General features: G+C 40.3%; 1 protein-coding gene across 1 annotated transcript; it reads left to right on the forward strand.

Moving 5' to 3' along the window:
* Positions 1-446: 446 nt before the first annotated feature.
* On the forward strand, positions 447-2766 carry LOC149798516 (tumor necrosis factor ligand superfamily member 15-like). Its single transcript, XM_089957321.1, has 4 exons — positions 447-877; positions 1305-1362; positions 1461-1559; positions 1964-2766. The coding sequence occupies exons 1-4, from the start codon at positions 671-673 to the stop codon at positions 2395-2397; spliced, it is 798 nt and encodes a 265-aa protein (XP_089813447.1). The 5' UTR covers positions 447-670; the 3' UTR covers positions 2398-2766.
* The last annotated feature ends 19184 nt before the right edge of the window (positions 2767-21950 follow it).

Genomic DNA, 21950 nt, shown 5'->3' on the forward strand with positions numbered 1-21950 from the left:
GCATGCACGTATACACAGTGGAAAGGCAGACAAAAAATCTCACATTGATGAATACAAAATACATTCATATATGCACGGGTGTGCATACATACATCCATACATACATACATACATACATTCAATGGTGGTATTGCGCAGTGCAAACATTATATATATAACATACCGCATTTACCAATACAATTTATCAGCTTAGGTCAGAAGACAAAACATCTTAAAGAAGGCTTAGCGCAATCAAGCCACAAATGCTTGTTGTGCATCGGTGATGAACGCTATTTTTTTAAATCTCACACATAGCGCATATAACAATACAGTACAGCGAATTAAATATCTCTCATAGCGTATTCAGCATAAACAACCTTTACTAATGGAACCCCACGTGGTCACAATAGTCGTTCAGGTAGTTTATCTGTAATGTCAGTAAATACGTGTATCAATTGGACAGTTTGTGTTTATGACCTGAGTCGCTGGCAGTAACTATAAACTGTCGTGTTAAATACCAGCTACGACAATGCGGTGTGGAAATTTCAGCAGGTAGGAGTACACGAAGCATGGGTTGATGTTACAGTGAGGGATTTTAACAGCTGTTTCTTTCCCATAGAAGGCATACAAACATTTATGATATATTCATATCATTAAAATCATCCTCTTGTATCCAAATTTGCCAGCGGTCATGGAGGCAGTTCCGATTTTGACTGGAGGTGCTTTGACAGTGAATCTTGTGGTGTTGGCAATTGTATCGGTATTGTTGAATACAATGCCTAAGCCACTACAGCAACCGACATGCCACAGATTATGTCTTCCAAGTGAACCGTTTTCCAAGGTTTCGGAAATAACTTGCAGATGCTCGTCAAATGGACTCAGGGAATATTTGGCCAAGGTGGGTGTTCTTGTCATAATAATCTGTAAGTGAATCAACCCTAGAGATCTTGATTTTATTATTGCCTAACAAGTCATATAGAAAAGGTATATCTTTGTCGTGCAGATTTGGCAACACGCTGTCAAGATTTGCTCTGTCTGAATTACAGATTATGTATAAGTAGCAATATAATTTACTGTATTTGTGTAAAACAATAAAGGAACGGAGAGTGTCAGAGGAGTAGCTAAATACATGAATGTACATACGCTGAGAGCTATGCTGATAGATAGAAACAGGTAAATTGGAAGTCTGTTCATAGGTAAAATGGTTGACCGTATATCGATTGCTCAGAAGATTGTGTATGACTAGAAAAACATCATTTACTCTATTATTAAAGGAAAATAAGAGCCTGTAATTACAATTGATGGTTGACAATTTATTTTCACAGGCAATCGTATTTGAAAATCGACGTCTTGAGTGGGAAGACCAAAAACAAACAAACACAGGTAAACATCTTAATCTAGTTATTAAAATATAGTTATATTTAAAAAACGAGCAAAGATGATATCATAAATTCATCATGCATGTATAATTTTATTTACAGGACCGTCTCCTCAGCTGACAGGGCTCATGAGGACAGTTCGTTGTAACATTAAACCCTCTGCTCGTGTTACCGGAAAGAAACAGAACCATCCCGGGACATGTACGTTTAACAGAGGAGTATACTTATGAAACAAAATAAGAAGCAAACACTGTATAAACACTGTAATAATATTAATTCGTCTAAAAACTATGAAACAGAATATACACGTGTGTGTGTGCGTATATATATATATATATATATATATATATATATATATATATAATCGGGTAATAACATTTGCATACTAATTTATAGTTTTATATTTAAAATTAATTCTCTCTCTCTCTCTCTCTCTCTCTCTCTCTCTCTCTCTTTCGTCTGGCTTCATGTTAAATATGCTTTCTCATGGAACAGTATTACCTTAATTATTCCCTATATAATTGTTTACATTACACACGAACACCTGTTCTCATTCATAAATTCCTGGTATATTTATTAAGCAATTTTCAATTGATTTGTTTTAGATTACCATAGTATGATCCCCGTGAGGGAATGGAACCAAAAGGACACCAAAGCATTTATCAGATATGGCATGGAGTACAGACACGGGCGGTTGGTGGTTCCTGCTAGAGGAACATATCTCATCCACTCTTTCCTTGATTTGTATGAAACATGTAGGAACGACACCTCAGCAGAAAAACGATATAAAGGCCATGATCATCCGTCTGGCATCAAACACGCGATTTACCGTTTTAATATTTTAAACGGCACAGAAGAAGAACTGATTAGAATTGAACGTTCCCGAGAGGTATCTCAGAATAGTTATTTCAATATTTACGACAGTTATTTATCCGCTGCCGTCAGTTTGGATCCAGGAGATGAAATTTACGTCAAAATTTCACACTTAGATTTGTTAGTGCATCCAGAATCAAATTTCTTTGGTGTGTCCATGATTTGAAATACTTTTGTTATCATCCTTTTGATATTTATGTTTATAATTTAGCTGGACAATAGTGGTGGTGGTGTAATTTGTGTGGGAGGTGGGAAGAAGAACGAAAGAGAGAGAGAGGTGTTTAAAGGACGCTCCTTATCCAAAAGTACGAATTCGTTATAATTAACCATACAGTTGCCATTTGTGGGATACATATACATTCTCAAAAGAAATATTTCAATTCATAATCACACGTTCATACGATTCACTAAGATTGCTGATTGTGATGTGTCATTCGTACACATCTCATTAATGCATTTCCATTACTCAAATCACGGACACTTTAGTCACATGCCAGTACGATAACGAATTGTGGAATAAAAAATTTAAGTAACATTTATTAATATTATATGTACTTGTTGTGGAAACTGTGATTATTGGATCGTATAAAAGAGACCTAGATCGCGGTACATTAGTTCTCATTGAATCTCATCGTCAACATTTGTATTCTGCTATACACTCTAATACATCCAAACGTGATATCATGTTAAAAAAATATCAATCATAATAATTTAATTAATTTACTAAAATAAATCATTTAGCAACCCTCCTCTTTCAAAACAAATCAAAGACCAATTCATTCTGCAGCTAAATAATATTCATTGTCATCATTATCACCACATTCTTCTTTGTTTTCATGATAGATGATGTGTATTTCATCGAAGCACGATACTAGAATTGCCTGGGCATGATATAACCTCTTTGTTATGAACTGTCATGAAATTCTAAGCCAAACAATATCAAATCAGAATGCAGGACCTAAAATCGCACACACACACACATTTCTCTCTCTCTCTCTCTCTCTCTCTCTCTCTCTCTCTCTCTCTCTCTCTCTCTATATATATATATATATATATATATATATATATATATATATATATATATATATACACACTTTGCTCTTTCGCCAGTTCATCTTTCGCTCTATAAATAAAAAAACTTAATATTTGCATATTATATGAAAAGACGGAACCAGAAATACAAGCAAACAATAACTTGTATTATTTATATTTGACATGTCTTATCTAGGCTGAAAGCTGTAAACGATAATAAAATGTTTCGAATCTCGCTTTGTGTTTTGTAGCGTTCAGCAACGTTTGCTTTATCAAGCTAGGTCTTGCATCTCTTTGGTTTTCTTTGCCCCGCACCAACAGTACAGACGAATCTGTTGTGACTGATACTAAACTTTATATGCTATATTTTTAATTGCGCATTATTTGGATTTCTTTAGTGGCGTTAACGTTGTTTAGATAACACTTTTCTCTTTAATTGGACAGCGAAAGAATAGTAGATTACGTAATAAATATATGCCCTTGTCATACCTAAACTTACCGATTACCTAAACCTGTTTCACTTTGAATAAGGGACACCCCAGTAAAGTGCTGTACGATTTTAGGTATTCCAATTTCCAGACTGTATCCTTAAACTTCAGCTGTTTCGAAAGGCAGTACACTACAAATGTTGTCTTTGCTGTCAGACTAGTTGACTAAGTTGGTATATAAGGCTACAGGTACTCTTTTAATTTTCAAGAATGTTTCACGATGATTGGAATTTACAGCATAACAAAACCGAATAATGCATGTTGTTTTAAAGTAGCAAAGGTAGATGGGAAATATGGCCATCGAACATGCCATCATACTATCACTGTATAATAAATGTAGGCTTGTGCACTTCAAGACAGATGCAGACTTGTTTTATGCTATGCATAAGGTTTTCAAGGGATTGTGTATTATAACTTAGGTCTTCATTTCGTGGTACTACCTAAAAGTATTTCAACCTGTCTGAAATAGCTCTGTATCGATTAGCTTGAATTTCGGTTAGCGTCACATGCCGTTTTCGAGAAACACCTCGGGTTTTTCTGAGCATTCCAGGTAATGATTGATTAAATCTATTTTTAATTACTTTGGTTTTGGACTAAATGTTTTGGAATATCAGCTCTCGTGAAATGGCGAGTTGTTGGAGGGAGAAAAACAACAGAAATATCGTCACAATTTCTCTATTAGCTTAGACTAAATGAGGGTTTCCTTGTATTATTTTATCTGAGATTGAAAGGTTTTATTGTCGCTCAAATGAATTCTTTGGAATCTCAGATGAACTGGAAATTAAATTAATCCGTTGTGTGTACCTATCGTAAATTATGCTGGAAATATAACAGTCAAATAAATTGACAGAGTGGTCTACTAATAGAGAACAAAATAATGTCACTCACTACCTTCAAAGGACGTTTATTATCAAAGGAGTTTTGACATTTATATGGTAGGTAACAATCTGCAAATGTGGCATCTAGAATAAAGGCATCTACAAAATGTAGCGTAAAATCTTAATCAAAGAAATAAAAAGATGGCACAGCATCGGAACCTTTTCGAAAGTATTTTATTTTATTGAACGAGTGTGCCAAATATATATTATTTCCGCGACTTTTGTACAACGTTGTGTTTGTATTTTTTAGTACTTTTCCATGGTTGCATTGGTTTAATTTAACTCGGTTAAAAGTGGCACAACCGTTAACGGAAAGAAAGACTCAAGTGCATATGTAACAATAATGTAGACGGGGAAAGATTGCATGGAAAGGGTGAAATTATGTAGATGAGGTAGATTATGTCAAATGGGGTATGAAGATGGCGTAAACCATGTTATCAACAAATACATTGTAAAGATCCAGACATTGCAATGTATGGGTCTCTGTATATTTCTCCAAGTATCGCAGCGTAAATGTTAACGTAAAAGGTAAATGTCTACTGTTGTCTAAGGCCTCGAGCATGTTGGTAACAAGAAGCTATAGTTTCAAAATGATGTAACATCGATAATAAATACTATTCTCAGATTGAAAATGTTTCATCTAAGATGCATGCCTGATATTCATGTATTAACACTATCTGAAGCGCTGGATACGAACACGTGAACTGGGTGCTTGGCATTCTGGATTATCGGCAGAATAATCATCCAACTGCAGGTCCAATCAAACATCCTAACCTAGCAAACCACACAATTAACCTATGGCGAATTCATAATTACAGCATGGTCACTTTATCATATCCGTGGAGACATTATAATTTAATCTGACTTAAAAAGGACGCTAGCGATAATTATCAATAAGAAGGAAGTGCTGTTCAGGCACAATTTCTTAAAGCATCTTTCGCACAGCCAAGCAAAAAGTTTGCCGCGTGTCTTTGATGCACACCAAATAATGAATAAATTCCACTCTCCCTGTCCTGAAACCTATATGAGTATGTATATACACTACGTAAGCAAACCACGGTATGATGTCGGCAATGTCCAGATGAAATGTATTTGCCAGCTCCGATGGACTAAGTGGTTACGGCGTCCGCCTCGGTTACGAAAGGTCGCGGGTTCGAGCCCAGGCCGAGCCATACCAAGGACTTATAAAAATGGTACTAGCAGCTGCTTCTCTTGGTGCTCTCCATTAAGAGGTTAGTGTTAGGACCAGTCGGCTTGTTGTCAAGATAATGTGACTGGGTGATACACGATGCCACATGTCTGCGGCATGATGTCCCAGAGCTAGACATCACTATCAACTACCACACTGCAGACATCATAGAGATATGACACACAATTTAAAAGGTAAGTAAAACTCCGAATCACACACACACACACACACACACACACACACACACGAACAATGTCTTCACTGCATACCTTTCAGGCCATCGTCGGAATATAGCCCTGAATACCGAATTATTATATGCTCATTTTTTTCCCCGTTAACTTTACATTTTCAGAATCGTTCAATATTACCCGATACTGAACTCGCGCGACAATACACATATAGCATTCACGTGCATAAAGGAACTACTTTCTATTGTAAACAAACAATGGACGCAGACACCAGCACTTTTGATTTTTACACAAATCATGTACACTCACGTAAGAGGCTGTTTACGTTGTGGTTGTTTAAATTTGTTTCTGAATGAACTAAAACATGTTTCGTGAACTGCAAAAAAACCCCAGCTGTTTTGGCACATTCCGCATAGATACAATGTTACGGATTTAGGCTAGCTACATTATATAACAGACGGAAGATAAGGTCCTTACAAATAACGTACAAGTGACAGGTCATATCCTCTCTTCTTTAGCTGGTGATAGAATGGCAAAATAAAATATACTTACAGTTTTACATCCTGAACTTTCTCAAAATGTACTTTCTTAATTCTGCAAATCCGAATTACATGAGCCGTGTCATAGGTTTTCAATCTGGATTACACATTTCGAAATTCTGCTGTAATTTCGATGATAAGCGCAACTGCATCCTCCTTACTGCACTCAAACTGAAATAAGCATTCAATTCCATACCGTCTTTTTGATAATTGCAATTGAAAGACTTCATATTTTTCCCACATTATGATTTCAAACATTCAGTGACAGAAACAGAAACACATTTGCAGATGTAAACACGCTTCTCCCGCGCCACTTCAATCCGATGTATTTCATGTATAATTTGCACAGATGAATCCAGTCCAAAATCACAAACTTTCGTCGAATCGAAACAAAATATCAAAATATATTCATTCCAGATCAAATGGAAAAGTTGTTGCAATGCGCATTCATTCACAATATGACTGCAAATTTCAATTTTAACTAGACACGCCATTTTCTTTTGAAAGTTATGTCGAGCGCCAGACTAAGTTCAAATTTATCTGGACGGAGTTATGTGCACATTAATAATTATGTCATTGTGTAATGACAAATCTGCGCTTGTGTATTTAGTTTGGAATACGGCATTCATTCATTTACGTTGTTTCTTGTAGTGTATTTTGTTTATATAATTAAACCTTAGGTAGAATAAAAACATTAGCATATAATAAAAAGGTTACTGCATTTGTATGGGAAAATATGAACTCGTTTTGTCGGAAGGATATACTGCACTCCGAAGGTCGTGCAGTATTCCATCCCAAAACTCGTTCATATTTTCCCATACAAATGCAGTAACCTATATATCCTTATCATATCGCTCTAAATATGAATAATATGGATCAACATTGAGTTATGTATGACCTGCAAATGAGTTTGTCCCATTATATGTATCTCATGTGTTATATAAAATATAATCTATCATATCGATTGTTTCCATTGTTGTATTGTTTTGTGACACATTTTATCTCAAGATTGCGAGCAATTCAGTCCTTGTTAGATTTGGTTCATACAAAGGCATCTAACACTGACTTATACATGTTCATCACCGCTTCAAAACTATAATTCACAAGCGGTTCGACAGATGTTACGCCATCTTAAAATTATCCTTTACCGATATTTGATATTACAAACAGTAAATCGAACATGAATACCACACAAATTAAAGTAACAGATTATGATGTCGTAAAGTCAGTAAATGAATGGAACAAGAAGGACGTGCAAGATTTATGGTCAGATGACATTACATCGATAGATACTTGTAGCCATTCAAAGGAACACACGTAACTATATGCATGCTTATTTGTGCAGTACGTACCTACCTCCATCCATTTACACACATACATATCCACACACACACACACACACACACACACACACACACACACACACACACATATGTGTATATATATATATATATATATATATATATATATATATATATATATATATATATATATATATATATATATATATATGTATATACACACAGAGATGAATATATGATGATGGTTCTATTGAGGAATGAAATAATCTTATATATTTCTTGAGATAATCTTCTGCTGTTGTGTATGCGTTACATATTTATACATGAGGGTGAACGACACTTTTTTCCAGGAGTAGGTCAAGTGATTTTTTGAAAACTAACCGCACCTTATGGCAATATACAAAGGGGCATTCCTATTACAGTTTGAACTAAATTACCTCATATGCATTGCTAATTCTTCCTTGTACATTAATCTTCCCTAGCATGGCCGTGGAGTTGATACTCTCTAAAGGTGTGATTTACTAGGATGTATAAACTACATGACAATTCAAGATGGCTATATCATGCAGTCATTCTTCTATATGTCGAGCACATACTTTGTCATAAGATACTAGACATTAAAGGAAATCAAGTACTTCCTTAATGTAATTAAAGCCAGTTACACAAATTTTAAGACTGATTGACCATGTTTATGAAAGACTGCAAAAGTTGTGAAATAGTTTTCGTCCCTTTAAAATCAGCACAATAGCGTTCTCCAAGATAAATTCTTGGGCAATTAGCCACGAAGTTTGGAAGCTTTGTCTACACTGGAATATATTTTCATTCATCTTTTAAGTTATTACTAAGGAATGTGACCATGCATTTTGGGGTTGCGAGAATGGAGGGGGAGGCGAAGAGTGGGGTAGTGGCGGATGGGTGGCGAGAAGTTACGAAAAATAAACTATTCCACAAGACAATCTATCAAATACGTCTTTCAGTGAAAAAGGGTACAAACTCATTTACACCTTAAGTAGAATTCAAACATGTTTTGGTTGGAATGCAAGTAGTAAGGTGGGATGGTCTAGGGACTAGGGGAGTTCCATGTTAAAAAGGCAATATCCACTCTGGGGACTACGTAAATTTAACATGGGAAGCAATATCCACTCTGGGGACTACGTAAATTTAACATGGGAAAAAAAGGCATCCACTCTGGGGACAAGGGAATTTAACATGGAAGAAAAGAAATATCCATTCTAGGGACAAAGGCAATTGAAACATGGGAGAAAAAAATATCCATTCTAGGGACAAAGGCAATTGAACATGGGATTTTTTTTTTAAATTAGAAAAATGAAAAAATAAAAAAGGGGTAGGCAATGGAAAGTCAATCTCTTTTCGAGACCTATGAGTGGCCCTGAAAAGGGCCTTTGGGTTTCTTCTGCTTCTAATTTCTTCTATTTCTCCACCAACTTCTTATTTTCTGTCCTACACTCCTTCTCTTCTTTTCTTTCTTTTCTTCCTTTTTTTCTCTTCTTTCTTCTTCTCCTCCTCTTCTTTCTTCCTCTTCTCATTTTCTTCTTCTTTTTCAATTTTTTCATTCCATGCTCTTATCCTTATCCTTTCCTCTTCATCCTCCTTCTCCTCCTTTATTTCTTTCATCACAGCACTTATCATTTCCTTTACTTTTCTTAAGTTGTTAATCTCCATCTTCACTCGATGGGGGCTATAAGAATAGTGATCCTCGTTTAACCTCACTAACGTTTGCTCCATCATACCCAAATTGTCCAGGACGTCTTGCAATGTTTTCATTTTATCAAGCTGGTTCGAAGCCATCTTCTTTTTTATTCTTTGTAGAATGGTTTGAACGACGAATACTGTGGGTTCTTATAGTGAAAGCGCGGACGTGATGGAAAACATCCCCCTAAAACAAAATTGATATTACCTAGATTATCACTTAAAATGCGCGGACGTGAAGGAAAACATCCCCTACTTTTCTCATTTCATATGATCTACTATCCACATACGTGAAGCATCAATAAACAAACCTCTAATCTAATATTTACACACGCAAAGCATTAAAATGAAACCCAAAATCTACTATCCACACAAACCTACGTCAGCGCTTACAAACACAAACACAAACACTATAAAAAAAGAGTCAGTGTTTATATTCACACTACTCTACCTACACACATTGGCAAATGGATTGTTATTTCTTTTCTAGAGTATTGGGTAGCCCTGAAAAGGGCTGTTTGTTTTTTTGAACTCCATTGACACCTGGTTAATGATGGCACCTTCCAGGCCTGGCACCACACACACATCTTCTTCCCCAGTCTCCTTTTACCTTTTTTCTTGGGAGTGCAGAGGCGGGATAAGTGGCTTCAGAATCCCAATTTTCTGTCTCTGGGATTCTGAAATTTCTTCTCTCCTTTTCCTCCTCTTCTTTTTTTCTTCTTTCCTCCTCCTCTTTCATCCTTCCCTCTTCGACAATGGCCTCCGCGGCCAGTTCATTTAACAGGCGCCTGGCATATTCCAGGTGCATCTGGAGTTCTAGAAGCTTTACAATTCTGGTATTCATTGTCTTGTTAACGAATGAACAGGGTAGATAGACTGCCCAGCGAGTTTCAATTTATAGTGAAAGCGCGGACGTGATGGAAAACATCCCCTTAAAACAAAATTGATATTACCAAGATCAGTACCAAACAAACGCGCGGACCTAAAAGAAACACTCACTCACTTTTTTATACTACCCATTACTAATTTAAAAATTTTCATTAATCACTTCAATATAATATTCACATACGCAAAAGCAATTCAATCAAACCCCAAATCTACTCTCCCCACACGTCAAACAGCAAAAAAACATGATCTTAATCTACTATCCACACAAACGTACGTGAGCACTTACAAACACACAATCATATACACAAACACATACACTCACACTATAAAAAAGAGTTAGTGTTTATAGTTTATATTCACACTACTCTACCTACACACATTGGCAAATAGATTGTTATATCTTTTCTAGAGTATTGGGTAGCCCTGAAAAGGGCTGTTTTTTTGTTTGCTATGGCAATCTTTTAGTTTCTAAGAATGCGACGTCCTCTGAGGATAGACTTTCTGACGATAGGTCTGCTTCTTCGGAAAGAGAAGAAGAACTCTTTCGTGTCGATACGACAATCGACAAAGCCTCTCTCAGGTTCAGGTGGCTGCTGCTGCTGCTGCTGTTGTTGTTGCTGCTGTCTCTGAGGTCTGTACTTCTCTGTCCATTCTTCTTTCTCCCTGTTCACTTCTTCTCTGAAGAGCTCTTCTATCAGGTCTTCAGTGACTTTTAGCATTCTCACATTCTCTATCTCTTCAGGTTTCGGTATCAGACTGTGTCTGACCCTATGCAAATTCACGTAGGCTTCGCTTAGCTTAGCTAGTTTGGAGCACATCTTCGTAGGAGGATGAGTCGACAATGGATGGTTAGACTGGAAACTACCCCGGTTCTTAAAGTCAAAGCGCGGACGTGAAGGAAAACATCCCTCTACGGTTTTCGAGCCGCAACGCTCAATGAGTGTCATGAGAGGGATAGAGAGAAGTCAAAGAGCATGAATCAACATTCTTATAGCCAAACAAAAGACAAAGGTATTTTTTTTCAAAACACAACATTTTTTATTCAAAAATCACTTAACACTAACCAACAACTCTCACACTTTTAACAATAATCCAACAATATAACATCAAACATTTTTTTTCAAATCACAAACATTTTTTTCAATTTACACTCTACTTTAAACAGGGCTGACAACGTTGTGAATGAAATTGTGATTTCCACTGTTGGAAGTCATTAGGCCATTGATGGACACTACGTTTCTTAGCTTGAGACAAAAGATAAGCATAATGGTCACAAAACCATCGATCTACTTTCACATCGTTTCTTGAAGAAGAACGCGGATCAAAATGAGTCACTAAATGTTCTAAGGAATAGCCCAGGCTGCGATGATGCAGAAAATACACACAGTACTGTCCACACACCAAGGAATCTGTGCCTTGTAATTTCACATTATTGAATCGGGTGGTCTGAGCATTTCTCCTCATAAAGTCAATGATATCGTCTTCCAAAGGGGGCAATCCGTACGAATCGAAATATTCCACACATCCTTCTTGAGGAAAGTAGACGGCTACCCAGTGGGTTCCTGGGAGATGACTGTCGTCCGTGTTGATGACATAAGCTAGATGGTCTTGAGGTTTGCGATGAGGGAGTTCATCTTTAGCACAGACGACAGGATTCCAAGAAGCTGTATACAAACTGTGGTTCAAAAGGTAATAAAGTTCCCAGGTATCCATTTATCTGCGTGTTTTTCTTTTTCTTCACAGGTAATAATAAGTCATCAATTCGATCCTGACTTTTTGTTTGAAAATGTCTGACAAATAACCGTTTCTTCGTTTCGTCTCCTCACTCTGATTCAGGAGAGCTTCGATACGATCGATCTCTTGAGTGGTTAATGGTGGACAAGAATGTTCACGCAAGTCTTTATACCACTGATGCAATACGACTTCGTCCGAGATGAGACTCCAAGCTTCGTCCAGATACTCGTCCAATTTTTCTTCTTGACTCAGCATCAGGCATTTATCGTGTTGAATTTGACTGGGATGATCGTTTTGACATCCATAGCAATCTTTCTTGATCAATTCCGTCATTTTTTCGACCAAGTGTTTGGCAAAACAGAAGACTAAATGGGATTCTTGTTCTGGCCATCTCGACTTCATCATGACAACTTCTTCGTCTTTGTCTTGAGATTCTTTTTCCACGGTCTCCTCACATTCCATCTCCAAAGTTTCTCCACTAGATAAAGAGGGATAACAGTCTTCCATAACTTCTAATAATCTAGAATGACTTCTCTCAAACTGTTGATTTCTATGGTATTATCAAATTCTGCATACAGGATCACGTTCAACGTTACATCAGGGATTCGGTTTGCAAACTGAATTTGCACACGAATCTGGCCGGATTTTATAGGGTGGAAATGTCCCGCGTCGCTGCCTTGGTCTGGAGTGAAATCAAAAGCCCACAAAGCATAGCCTCCTGCATAATCGTCGTACGTAATCCCGTGACTGGTGTTGGTTCCTAACTGACCGGTAGCTTCGTACAGCGACAAGTACGACAAATAATTCCCGTCACCAAATTTAGGTTCGAAAGGTCGGGTACACAAGGTCTTGCCATCGCGACTGACTTCAATCTTGGACACACCAAAGTGTTGAAAGTTGAAAGGATTTTTATCGACAGCTCCTTTGAAGGCTGTATTCTCGACGATACCAAGGATTAAACGTTTGGGTAGCTGGCCTTGGAACAGATGATCTTCGATCATGGATCGCAGCCCCGTAGGAATGGTGAAGGTTTTCACTTCCACGCGTCGTATGGGATACTTGGCGGTCGTTCTGCTCAACGTCTGACTGATGTCGTTACCCACTTTAGGTAACACTTCCACACGTCGCACGTAGAGTCTGGCTTCTTGGATGACAGTTTTGTAATCGTTAGCATTAGACAACAGATGGAAAGCGGCACTGCTGCGATTGATTCTCAGGCGGACATCCACTCCGTTCAGCAAATACTTTTCTTGCAACCACATGTCCAAATGTAAACGATCCATCAGTTCTAAACTCCGACTTAGTGCAATTTTCTTTTTTCGTTCTATAAATCCCGATAAATTTTGAGCATCCCCATCAATTGTAGTGCTGTCGAACTTTGCACCTAATGCGTCAGGCTTCCATACCACGCAAGCATCCAGATGAGTGTTTTTGGCTTCTTTTCCGTACGTCAAGAGATTTTCCAGGTACGCTCGGTAAGGGTAAGTATCCATGCTGCTGCTGACCAGTTTGTTATTTAAATACAAGTCCACTCCACTGAACAAGGAATACATGAAATTGTTGACGGGAGCTACTCTGGACGTATTAATGAGAGCGTCACCGTCCACTTCGGTTACTTTGACTTTCAAGTACAAGTAACTGCTATTCAGATCGATGTAATCTTCGGGCTGTCCTTTGATTTCAAACTCGATGGGAGCTGAATCCGTCAAAGAGGAGACGGGATGAAATTCCACCCATTGGGATTCTTGCATCGTCATCATGGTGGGTGGCATGGCAAACAGATCCAGTTCCGACTTGGAACAAGCGCAAGACTCTCGGTGCATCATTTTTGTCTCTTTCTCAATAATCGAAAACGTCTAAGTCTCGAACGGTTCTTCTTTTCTTTGCCTTTCTAGCTTTAGACGTGTGAAGTCTGGTGAAAGGGTGTTTTCTTCGTCGTCTCTTTCTGCCTTGTCCTTGCTGAATGCCTGACTCAGTAGCGTGCAGGGCATTTATAGGTGTGTCTCGTCGGCCCAAAAGGTCTTTACCCGTTTGCAGCAAGACATTTTTGCCTGCCCTCGTGAAGGCTTCTTTAGGGTTTTGTTTGTCGATGATGACATTTTGGAGAAATTCTTTGCCTTGCGTCAGTGCCGCATCTTTCAAGGCATGCAATCCGCGTGTCACCATCGGTTTCAACACCGGGGCCACCGAACGAAAGGCCGATTTTAACATATCTCCTAAACCGTGTCCTCGCTGTCGAGCAACCCCTCGGTACACTGGATACATGACTTACGAGTCGTGAGAGAACCGTTTTCGAAAATGGAGTTTCACCGTGACTTTTCCTTTGGTGAATGGAATATTTTGTCCCAGATCTCCTTTTATAGCAATGTTGACCGTGTCCAAATACGACTTACTGACGGGCAAATAGTGAGGATGTACAAATTCGCGGTGGACGTGGTAAGTGTTTCCACCTTCCTGGTCATTGGTTGTGGCACTATCCACTTTGAAAGGAATGGCACGCAGTAACGGTACGGAGGTGTATCCCACCACGTTGTACTCCACCACATCGGAATACACAAACATCAAATTCAGTCCTTGGTTCAGTTCTACCGGGAATCGAAAAAACTTGTAAAATTCCGTATTGCTGTTGATCTTCGGTTTAAACTTTGGAGCCATTTTTGTGTCTCAACCTAAAATATCAAACAAGTCACGATTAAAACTGATGGACAACGTTTGGGTAACCTGAAATTTCATCAGTAAGCGACGAGCCACTTTATGGTACTCCAGGGTGACACTTTTTTTGGTTCTGTTCAGGGCTTTGCCAAAGGCTCACTCGAACCTGGAAGCAATGGTGTCCACCAAATGTTGGCCACTAAAATAAAACCCTGAAGGAATTTTCAAGGTGTAGATACTGAAGGCTGGATTGTTGGCTGGTTTTATGTCGCCTGAAAACCCGATTTCATTCATGGTGTCTTGCAATTGTTGGTTCAGGATTTCGACCTCAAAAGTGTTTTGCTTTTCAGTGATGTTTTGGATTTGTGTAGGGTGAATCATTTCTACTAAAGCCACTTCCCAATGAGCTTCGTGATCTAATGGGATGGCTTGAGGTAATTTGGCCGTGTAACAGCACAACGTGTTGTGGGGAAACACCTCCATGGAACTGTCACTGGGTAAGGTTAAGTAAAATTGGTTTTGGTGACTCATAATTCCAGAGTTCTGTGGCTGTCCGAGGGGTTACTGGACGTCAGAGGCGTGTCTCCGCCTAAAATGGGGTTGTTGTTGTTGTTATTGGAGTGGTGACTGGCACTGGCACTGGACACAAGGTTCCCGGGGTTCCCGTTCGAGGAGAATTTCAGGGAGGGATTGGGAAGCAGGTAACCGATGCAACTGCTCAATAAAATGGTCCACAATTGTTTGTCTCCTTGTTGCAAACTCAAATTGGCGATGGCTGCCCCGATGACACAATACACCACAAAGATTTGGCAGAAAAAGACGATTTGCGTTTTAGGCACACGTTCTCCGCACCACACCAACAAAGGTTGTTTTTGTAAATCTTGCACAGAAGAACTGGGTGAAGGAGTGGTAGCCGTAGTAGCTGCGTCTGTGTGAAAGGGCATGATGGTCACTTCTTTTTATAGTCGATGACTTGCGAAGCGTCGATCCAAGAATCAAAACTGGGTGGATATCCTTTCCAACGTACTTTGACTTCTTTGACACGTCGTTTGCCCACTTTACGGGTTCTGCGTTCGAGAATGCTTTCGATGTCGTACACGTCGTCTTCTTTTTTGGTGACACGTTGTAACTCGGGCAAGTAAAACGTTCCTTTGAGCACTTCTCCGTTCATGTCTTCCAATTTATAGACGGCAGGATGACGGCCATGCACTCGTCCAGTGACACGAAACAATTCGGTCGTCCAGTTAGGTAAGTAACCTTTGTCGAAAGTGCGTTTGGTTTTGCCAATGCGCACCCAATCACCTACGGTCAACTCTCCACTTTTCTTGGGGACAGCCCTCGTCGGGGACGTACCAAACAGGCGCTCAAACACCAGCACTTCGTTCTCGGGAGTCACGTCTTGCGGGCACGTCCAATGCTTCGATGGTAAGATTGGTTGTACGCTTGCACCAGGTGCGGTAAGATGTCGATGTACTTCAGAGTGTGGTGATGTGTAAAATATTTCCACATGCGTTCTTTCAAAGTGCGTTGAAAACGTTCCACGATGCTGGCTTTGGTTTCGGGATTCTCCGTGGTAAAAAAAAATGAATGTCACGTTTCTTTAATTCTTTTTGGAAAGCTTGATTCAGAAATTCGGTACCTTTGTCCGTTTGCCATCGAAGAGGGTGACGACCGCTTTGTTTCAATATCCGTTGCAGGGCTCGCACTAACTCGCTGCTCGATTTGGAAGTCAAGGGCACGACCCAGGCAAATTTGGAAAAGACGTCGATGACACAAAACAAATATTTGTAGCCACGATTGTAGCTGGCCAAATGAGAGACATCGGCTAAATCGGCTTGCCATTGATGATCGATGCCTTCCACTCGGGTGCGACTTCTGGAAAACTTGCGTCGAATGGGTTTGTGTAAAGTGTAGGTAGCTTGTTCTTGTAACCATCGTTGCACTTGAGGTAAACGGAGACTTTTCAGTCGAATTTTGGCAGCACGATACAATTTTTGAACTCCTGCGTAACCTGCAGGATGGGAGGTATCGTAGTAAATGCTGGCTAACACCTTCTCCATTTTTTTTTTTGGTGTGTTAATAAGTCACCCACTCTTCGGCGATGGTACTTTGGGTGGGACGAAAGGGTGGTTTGGATACGGATTTACGTGTCCGATGGGCTACGGGAGTAGAAGTCGAAGGTAGTGGTGGTGGAGGTGGCAATGGAATGGCTTTGGTCTTCTTTTCTTTTTTCACTTCTGGTTTCCCTTCTTTCTTTTACAGTTCTGTCGAAGGAGGAGTGGACATCATCTTTTAACCCAAGCTTTCATTTCTTCTCGTTGGGGTGTGGGGGACCGGGTCAACAAGGATGCTGCAATCTTACTCGAAACGGGAGTTGCTGACGGTGTTTGAAACACTTCTCGCATCTCTTCTTCCTCAGGTCTTCGTGGGGTAGCATCTCTGGTGATCCCTGCGGATGGTAGTAGTGGTGGTGGTGGTAGTGATGATGGTGCTGGACTTTTCATCAAGGTCTTAAAATCTTTCAAAGTGGGTAGAGCTGTTTCGTCTAAAGCTTCCTGGTGAAAGAGTTGCAGTTGTTGCAAGAGTTGACCGTACTTTTGCGATTTTTCTGTTTCGGACAAATCTTGGCGATCCATCAAGGACTGCAATTCATGTTGTAACTATGACATCTCGCTCAAATTGGGATTGGGAGGTAAATGCGGGGTGCGTTGTTCTTGCCAACGATGGTATTCCATCCATCGTTTGTAAGGCACTAAAGCTAGTTTTCGTCCATCCATGGGGTTGTCAGGGGTCGATTCTGAGATCTTGGGACTTCCGAGGGCCTTTTTATCTTGCTCCCACCAGTCCTCCCAACATGGTTCCCAAGACTCCTTTCAGTAAGGGGCCTAACAAGTAGGGTAAAATACCTCCACGTTGGACCAACATCTTCTTCTTTTGACGAATGGGAATTTTCTTTTGAACCATTTGGCGAAGAACGTGACGATGTTTGCCTAAGCATTGTTTCTGGTGTTTGGACAAAGGAATCGTGCCTTTCAAGACGTTCAAACAGCATTCGCACACGGTATCGATAACCTCTTTGGAGGCCGATTGAATGAGTTTTTTTTGTAGAGGTGGAGAAGCTTTGGACAGGACAGATAACATGTCCCCATGTTTGACTAAACGAGGAGGCAGTCCTTTCCTTTTCTTTCCTTGGGGTTGTTTAGAAGAGGGATGTTTTCTGGAGGGTGACATTTTTGAGTCTTCAGCACCAAAAACACTGATACCCCGACTTGGTCGCAGGCCTTTTTTATACTGGAACGCGTCGCCACTGGTTGTCTTTACGTCGTATCAACTTCAGGAGAGGCATGACACGTCGTGCGGGGGTACGCAACGGACTAAATCGAGCCAGTTCTTGCTTGGACAAATCCAGTAAACTTTCTAACATGCCCGATCTTTCTTGAACTTTGATTTTGGGAGAAGGTACTTTGTGAGCAGCAGCCACTGCCACTAAATTGGAGGGTCCTGCCACTGGTGAAGTTCTTGGGGTCATCAACGGAGAAGTTCTTGGTGTGATCAACGTCTCCAAGTACACTTCAGTTCTTGGTGTCATCAACGGAGAAGTGGATGAACGTGAGGCTGCCGGAGCCGCAGTCACCGCCGTGGCAGGTCGTGGTTTGCGAGTGTAAGGTTGCGTAATGGCCGAAGTGCCTCTCTTGCGACTAGTTTTCTTCTGTGGGCTTTTCTTTTTCTAGGGACTTTTTCTCTGTTTCTTTTTCTGAGGGCTTCTTTTCTTTTTCCGGGGTGGTGTCTGGTAAGAGGAGGGTCCCGCCACTGGAGAAGTTCTCCTTGGGGACCTGGTCTTTTTCTTCTTATTCTTGGAGCTTCGTTTGACTTTTTTCTTGGGGAGAACTTTGGGGGCATTAGGATCCCATCTTAAGAGAGAGCGAATGATGACCCCTCCTAGAGTACCGCTCCCTCCAGGTTTCAAAATGATTTGTTTTTTGGTTTGAGTGTCGATGCGGGGATCGGCCAGTTGGACCAAAGCGACTTTGTTTCGATCGAAAAAGCGTTTGGTTTGATGAGGAATCTGAATGATTCCTTGGAGTAATTGACGTGCCGTCACCGTGAACCATCGTAAGACTTCTTTGAGACTAGCTTCTAAGACACGAGCTCGTATTTGTGGATTTTTTTCTCGACTGATGCCATACAAGGCACGAATCAATTTGACGGGAAGATGCGACTGAAGGGACGTCATGTTGACGTTGTGTGAGACAGACAAAAAGGGTCTGAGGTTTTTATAGAATTTTTTGTGGAGTGAAATTAAGTCGAGGACGGAGACGTGTACAGGACAGGCCCTCCGTCTTGGCACCAGTGGTGAAACAAGTGGGTACGAAATCGCAAATCATCGGGGGTCGTAGGTTTCAAATCGACGAGTAAATAGGCGTGTGGAGTTTGAGTGGCATCGTCGTACGCCTGAGTCAGCCAAGGCGTTCCTAACTGTTTGGCTAAGACTTGCACTTGCGATTTATCTCGAGGGCTTTTAAACAAGACCACGTAATGCTCATTGAGACTGATGGTGCGATGGGCTTTACTTTGTTGAAACAAATTTTGGGTGATGTAAACGACACTGGCATTACGGTGATGCCCTTTGCGCGTGAACCACAGTTTAATTTCTTCTTCGTCTTCTCCTAACATGTCGTCAAAAATGACCAAATGGGTTAGACGGGAGTCAGAGACGATGCCGTCGTCTTCTTTAGGAATGCCTTCCACAAACACAATGGAATGGCCTTGACTTTCTCGCAAGAGGCTGTACGCTGATTGCCACTCTTTGTAACACCACACGATCCCCTGAGGTGGCCAATCGATCAAATGATGTTTATGTTCGATCAAACGTTTGACGAATTCGGTTTTGCCTGAACCGCTAGGTCCAGCAATGAGCATGTTAAAGGGATGGCGAAGATACAAAGCCTCCCAACTGGCACGATCTAAGTGTTCGTTGATGACTTTGACAGTGGAGGAAGAGGGAGCAGAGACAGCAGAGGTAGCCATAGTGTTAGGAATGTCACTTGTGACACGAAAACAAACAAGGCAAGAGTTTATATACCTTTTTTCAGAACACGTTTATTGAATGTTTTAAACATGAATACGAAAGACAAAAATACATAAAAGCCAAAGGCTTAAGTACAAGGATAAAAGGCACATGATAACCATTAACGTGGAATAAACACAAGTGCCTGTACAACATGTTTTGGGTAAAGTTCTGACCAGTTCTATAGGGGGTAAGGTCACACAAGTGTCCTCCCGAAAGGGTCTTTCAGGCCTGTCCACGACATTCCTGTCCTGGGTGACGGGTTCTTCTGGCACCGCCACTAACACAGGTTGAAAAGTAACTTTTTTCCTTGAACAACTCTCGTGCATACTGGGCCACTTCTTGGGTCCAAGCCTCAAAATCCCATTCTTTCCAGGCACGGACATCTGTCCAATGGGGGTGTAAGTCACAAGCTGCACACACATCGTCATACACGTCTTGGGTAGCTAAAAGTTGACGAATCTTTTTTTCCCGTAGAGGTCGAGAAGTATCCAGATGAAACCGCAAGGCTTTGAGCAAAAGGAGTCTTTCGTGACCATTTAAGGCCATGGGGGTGTGATAAGTACTGATCGTAAAGAGTCCACAAGGAATCGGCTGGTAAACGAAATCCCAGAAAACAAGTCACTAAGACACACACCACTTGTCGACCCAAACTGAATGCATACAGTTCTTGTAATAATCGATGGTAATGATCCACGGTTTGAATATGGTCATTGAGTTCCTTCCACGGAATCTGTTGGATTACATGCGATAAAAGTCGTGGCATGGCAGCCTGTGTTTATAGTCTCTTTATTTCGGAAACAATACACGTACTTTCTAGCCAGAGATCTTCGTTCTCCAGTGGGGAATTTAAATGTTGCATACTGTAACCGAAACGTCAGACTTCGTTTAGAAGTTTCCTCTTCCGCTAAGTAGATTCCACGTAAAATATGTCGGTAATCCTTTACCTTGTCTTCCTCAATGTGTTGTACTAGGTGAATCTCGAAGTAACCAAAATGATCAACACGTGGATCATCGGGGGCTTGGAAGTATTGAACAAGGTCTGACCACTGAAACAATTTCTGACGAATCATTTCTCTTATACCATTCAGGTACCAGTGGTTGAAGATCTGGTGACGTAAAGGATGCAACTGTTCTTTACGTTTGACTTGTATTTTGACCAGCTCTCGGTAAATGCGTTCTCTCAACTCCACAGGCAAAGCACGAATGTTCTCTTGTAAAGTATCCATAAACAGGTCATACTAAATCCTCTTTTGTCTGACATAAGAAATGTACCGTTTGCACAGACATGGTTTTACTTCAGTGCCAAATTTAAATCGTTTAGTCACTAATTTACACATTACAATTCGTTCAGAAGTTTCCTCTTTCACTAAGTTGACATTGCGTAAAAGATGTCGGTAATTCGTTAATTCTTCCTCTGGAATTCGATGCAGTACGTTTACATTGTAGTAGATAGAATCGTCAATAACAAACCAATCCTTTTTAAACCAGGGGGTTGTTGATCAATGTCTGTCCAATGGAACACTTTCAACTGAATCAGTCCTTTTATAGCATTCAGGTACCAGCGATTAAACATCTGGTGACGTAACGGATGCAATTGTTCTTTACGTTTGACTTGTATTTTGACCAGTTCTCGGTAAATGCGTTCTCTCAACTCCACAGGCAAAGCATGAATGTTCTCGTGTAAAGTATCCATGAACAGATTATGGTAAGTTACTTCAATGTCTCGGTCCCACTAAGGGTAAGTAATGACAATTCGGTGACCATCGAGCATGTTATACGTAGGCCGAATCTTGCGGTTCCCAGTGGTGAAGTGACACACCGCAACTGAAGCACTTGACTTTATCTCCTTCGCCCAAGTAGAAAAATCCGGCTCTGGCTAATTCTTCGGGGGTCGGTCCTCCCAGATACTTAGGCCATTTTCCTTTGAACGATTGAAGACGATTTTCAAAGTCACAGTATTCCGACAAACGCACAGGAAACGTATATTCGTCTTTCACAGGTTCGTTTCGATGAGGGTTGAGTGACATGGGCAGGAGTTTGATAAGGGCT

Source organism: Sinohyriopsis cumingii, chromosome 5 (assembly GCF_028554795.1).
Source record: "Sinohyriopsis cumingii isolate HCF-2022 chromosome 5, ASM2855479v2, whole genome shotgun sequence".
NCBI lineage: Eukaryota > Metazoa > Mollusca > Bivalvia > Unionida > Unionidae > Sinohyriopsis > Sinohyriopsis cumingii.

What these genes read in the sequence shown, in the direction of transcription:
- LOC149798516 (XM_089957321.1), top strand. Translation starts at nt 671, where the DNA reads ATGGAGGCAGTTCCGATTTTGACTGGAGGTGCTTTGACAGTGAATCTT. An exon ending in TCAGGGAATATTTGGCCAAG is followed by an intron (nt 878 to 1,304) that starts GTGGGTGTTCTT and finishes TTATTTTCACAG; the next exon opens with GCAATCGTATTTGAAAATCG. An exon ending in ACAGAACCATCCCGGGACAT is followed by an intron (nt 1,560 to 1,963) that starts GTACGTTTAACA and finishes GATTTGTTTTAG; the next exon opens with ATTACCATAGTATGATCCCC.